At 38.2% G+C, this 4,744-nt stretch overlaps 1 protein-coding gene across 1 annotated transcript; it reads left to right on the forward strand.

The window, feature by feature from the left end:
• Positions 1-347: 347 nt before the first annotated feature.
• On the forward strand, positions 348-4,415 carry LOC133788418 (importin subunit alpha-2-like). Its single transcript, XM_062225895.1, has 11 exons — positions 348-664; positions 1,226-1,328; positions 1,422-1,513; positions 1,588-1,719; positions 2,026-2,211; positions 2,375-2,538; positions 2,657-2,735; positions 2,904-3,032; positions 3,146-3,273; positions 3,361-3,738; positions 3,930-4,415. The coding sequence occupies exons 1-10, from the start codon at positions 455-457 to the stop codon at positions 3,734-3,736; spliced, it is 1,599 nt and encodes a 532-aa protein (XP_062081879.1). The 5' UTR covers positions 348-454; the 3' UTR covers positions 3,737-3,738; positions 3,930-4,415.
• The last annotated feature ends 329 nt before the right edge of the window (positions 4,416-4,744 follow it).

Here is a 4,744-nt window from a genome sequence, read left to right on the forward strand (position 1 = left end):
CACCACCGCTGTACTTTCCAACTGTAGGCATCCATCTAGCCGTTTGGGATCTACGGGCTACGACGTCGTATTAAGAATATAATTAGTTTTTAAGAAAAAATTTAAAGAAAAGAAAGCTGTTAAGCACTGATTTAAAACCACTTAATACGGCGTCGTTCCAAGCCTCGTTAAGCCTTTTCAATTTGGAGTGTTTTACCCACCAATCAAACTCGCTTTTTCCCTCATCTTCAAATTCAAACCGAGTGGCAATTTCGTAAATTCGAACCGATCCAAGCCCAGTTACCGACCATCCCATCCCCACTCCCACACTGCGCTATATAATCACTCTGTTCTCTTCGCCTTTCTCTCTCTTTAAAACTTCGAAGATCAAACCCTCTTTTCAGTCTCTCTCTTTGTTTTCTCCCCAAAACCTTCACTTTCTCTCTCTAGGGTTTCGAATTCCACTACTTTCATCATGTCGTTGAGGCCGAGCGCGAGGACTGAGGTCCGCCGGAACCGATATAAGGTCGCCGTCGACGCCGAGGAGGGTCGAAGGCGCCGTGAGGACAACATGGTGGAGATCAGGAAGAATCGCAGAGAAGAGAGCCTTCAGAAGAAGCGCCGTGAGGGACTTCAGCCTCAGCAATTGCAGACTTCCATTCCAACGTTAGCTGTCGAGAAGAAGGTCTTTTTTTAATCGTTTTCATTTATGAAATGTTTTGCATTAGCATTGCAGTTCAGTTCAGTAATCTGATGACTATGGCTGTATTGGTTTTTTATGCTCATCTCATCGATTTTAGCAGAGTTTGGCGATAAACTTGATTTTTTTTGTTTGTGAGAAAGACTCTGATTGCTTGGCTTATGTTGAATTTGTTTTAAGAGGGATTGTGAAGATTTGGGATTCCCCCTTTCACATTCTGAGCTGACTCACTTAGTCTTGATATTGATCTATTAGGGTTTTGAAGATGGGTTTAATTGAATTTATAACTGCGATTTTTGCACACAAGTTGTTGCCAACTCTTTTTGATCAATTTCAAGTTTTGTTACAATGTTTCAGCTTGAAATTTATTGGTCGGAGACCTTGTTTGACTACTTGTCACGCATAGAAATACTATTACCATTATTTTTTTACATTTTTATTGGATTGACTTCAGTAGTTCTAGATATCAGTTTGTGAGAGCTCAATCGTAGGACTGGTTGAAATTTTTATTATTCTTATTTTTTTTATTTGATTTCTTAAATGCAGCTAGAACATCTACCTTCCATGGTAGCGGGTGTTTGGTCAGACTCAGATGATGGGAATCTGCAGCTTGAGTCCACTACTCAGTTTAGGAAGCTTCTTTCTATTGGTGGGGAATTTTATCTCTGCTGTGCATTAATTTTTAATGATCCCTATTGCTTTATTAATATGTGATATGTATATTTTTTTTTTATGACTACAGAGCGAAGTCCTCCAATCGAGGAAGTCATACAATCTGGTGTTGTTCCTCGTTTTGTTGAATTTCTGATGAGGGAGGACTTTCCGCAGCTACAGGTTTGCACTTTCTTGTACTGAATATTATATACCTGTTTAATGCGTCCATTTTTATTAATTGTGATTTCCTGCAGTTTGAAGCAGCTTGGGCTCTCACAAATATTGCTTCTGGGACTTCTGAGAACACAAAGGTTGTAATTGATCATGGAGCTGTCCCTATATTTGTAAAACTTCTTGGCTCTCCAAGTGATGACGTCCGTGAACAGGTATGGAATTTAAGCATGTAGTTTAGAAGCTTCTTGTTTTCTTTTTCTGTAACTTATGCTTATTGTGAATAATGTTTGTAATTTTCTTTTACATTGCTTTTGTTCACAAATGTGGAATGGCATGTCTTGGTTCTTTTTGCTAAATCTCGATGATGACTAAAGTATTCTCAGACATAAGTAGAAAAGAGAATAATGTGGCTGGTTTTTCTAGTATTTTAGATGGTGATTGCACTGTTAAGTTAATATAATGATATGGTAATATTGTGGTAGTAATGACTGACATGCTTCCCCCTTTCTCATTTGTAGGCTGTTTGGGCCTTGGGAAATGTTGCTGGTGATTCCCCAAGATGTCGTGATCTGGTACTTGGTAATGGGGCCCTGCTTCCTTTGTTGGCACAGTTAAATGAGCATGCTAAGCTCTCTATGCTTAGAAATGCGACATGGACTCTTTCAAATTTTTGTAGGGGCAAGCCACAACCTCCGTTTGATCAGGTTGGATTTTCATATGCTCTATGTAATAATTCTAAAATTTTATTAACTTCCTTTTGGTTTTTAACATTTGTGTTGTGTTCTTGGTACATTACTTTAGTTTTTGTTGTATATTCTTTCAGTTGATTTAAATTATAAATTCTAAAGGGATTGACCATTCTCACAGGTTAAGCCTGCTCTTCCAGCTCTTGCCCGCCTTATCCATTCAAATGATGAGGAAGTTTTGACAGATGCTTGTTGGGCACTTTCTTACCTTTCTGATGGGACAAATGATAAAATTCAAGCAGTTATTGAAGCCGGGGTGTGCCCCCGACTTGTTGAACTTTTACTGTGAGTCTTGATGCCTGATTTTTTTAATTTTGTTTGTTATTGATTGGAGGTTTTCCTTGAGAGTTTTTTGTTTTTGTAATATTTATTTTGTGCACTGAACTATTATTATATTATACAGTCACCCATCACCATCTGTGCTCATTCCTGCTCTTCGCACTGTTGGGAATATAGTCACTGGAGATGATTTGCAAACTCAGGTATCAATGTTTCTTGAGCTTGTGTAATTATTTGCTTTGTCCGATTTTGCATGATGATTTTGCTATGCTGGCCTGTTATGCATCTCTATGGACTTTTGGTTCTCAATAGGTTTTGATCTGTGGGGTTTTCTTTGCATCTTGAGCTAAGTAGCTGTTCCCGTTGTTCAGGTCATCATTAATCATCAAGCTCTTCCGTGTTTGCTGACTTTATTGACAAACAATTATAAGAAGAGTATCAAGAAAGAAGCCTGCTGGACTATCTCAAACATCACAGCTGGAAACAAGGATCAGATTCAGGTAAAGCTGCTGATTTGTAAAGATGTTTTTCTTTTCTTCTCTTCACACTACAGTCTGGTGATGTGAGACCTCGTTCTAATGAGTGATCGTATTGTATGATTTGAATATGACAGTGTGTAGTTGAGGCTGGTATAATTGCTCCCCTTGTTAATCTGCTTCAAAATGCTGAATTTGATATTAAAAAAGAGGCTGCCTGGGCCATCTCAAATGCTACGTCTGGTGGTTCTCATGACCAAATAAAGTACGTTGATTTTTTCTTTTTTGAATGTTGTATTGTAGATTATTTTATGTTCAGAGGTGCTGATCTGATTGTTCTTGTTTTTTGCAGATTCCTAGTAAATCAAGGGTGTATCAAACCATTGTGTGATCTTCTAATCTGCCCTGATCCTAGGATTGTCACAGTGTGTTTGGAAGGGCTTGAAAACATTTTGAAGGTTGGAGAAGCCGAAAAGAATTTGGGTAATACTGGAGGTGTTAATCTTTATGCTCAGCTGATTGATGATGCTGAAGGATTGGAGAAAATTGAGAATCTACAAAGTCACGACAATACCGAGATATATGAGAAGGCAGTAAAGATCCTCGAAACGTATTGGCTCGAGGAGGAGGATGACACAATGCCACCTGGTGACTCATCTCAATCTGGATTCAACTTTGGAGGGAGTGAGGTTCCTGCTGTTCCTTCTGGTGGCTTCAACTTCAGCTGAAGGTAGTTAGTTTATAGACATCATCTTTCGGAATTGTTTTTACTAGGGTAGTTTCTTCTGGATTTTTTATGATTTTGTCCTCAAATTTGATTAGTTTTTTTTACTTTGTTTTTAATCAAGCCATCTCACAGGTGGTTGTGCTGTGTATTGTTGATCAAATGTTTGATGACACTGTCTGATTTGTATTACAGAGTGGGTCGAATCTCAAGAATGGCTGGACCAAAGCTATAGCATGGGGACTTACTATACGACAAACATCTGCCACAAAGGATTAAAGCCAGGGGGTTACTATTTTTGGTGAGTCGTTTATCCCCAATGGCTGTTGTTGGGTTATCACATACAGCGGATGTGGAGTCTTGCATTTTTTCTATCTCTTTTTATTTTGTTTTTAGTTTTGATAGAAAGTGTTGTAGCTAAAAGTGTTGCTTATGATGGTTCGTTACCAAGTCATTTTGGCACTTTCCAGAGAGTCGTCTCCATAATTATTTGCTTTGTAGTAGTATGAGGATACCCTTCCTATCCGTTGTACGTTGTGTGGTGATAAACTTAAATTTTTTGGGGCTTCAGAGTCGTTAATGAATTTAATCATATTGTCAGGGGAATAGTCCACTGGCCCTGATGTCAGAAGTTGTTTTTAAGAAAAAATCCTTATTATGAAGAGAAAGATTTATTATCTATACATCTCTTAGCTCTGCCTTCTTGCTATTTTGGTACTGTGACATTTATTCAATTCAACCTATTAGACAACATTACCCCGTATCATAATGAATGTGAATGCCTTACTAGTATTGCTAGTGTCTAAATGATTGTTGTAGCTTTAACTTGCATTGTACATTTGTTGAAAGGGTCATTGCGGCAGTTTCATAATTGGAAAGCAAATGTAACATGAAACAATGTTGGTGCTAAAAAAGAAATTATATTATCCCGTGCGGGGAACACTTCTGTTATGATAACCATGGCTTGCACCGGTTTGAATCCCTTCTTTAGTGGGCTCTAAAGATAAATCAA

Source organism: Humulus lupulus, chromosome 7 (genome assembly GCF_963169125.1).
Source record: "Humulus lupulus chromosome 7, drHumLupu1.1, whole genome shotgun sequence".
Taxonomy (NCBI): domain Eukaryota; kingdom Viridiplantae; phylum Streptophyta; class Magnoliopsida; order Rosales; family Cannabaceae; genus Humulus; species Humulus lupulus.

Excerpts from the sequence above, each read along its gene's own strand:
- LOC133788418 (XM_062225895.1), top strand. The coding sequence starts at position 455 with ATGTCGTTGAGGCCGAGCGCGAGGACTGAGGTCCGCCGGAACCGATAT. Across the intron at positions 1,514-1,587 it reads AGGACTTTCCGCAGCTACAG|TTTGAAGCAGCTTGGGCTCT; the intron begins GTTTGCACTTTC and ends GATTTCCTGCAG. Across the intron at positions 3,274-3,360 it reads GGTTCTCATGACCAAATAAA|ATTCCTAGTAAATCAAGGGT; the intron begins GTACGTTGATTT and ends TGTTTTTTGCAG.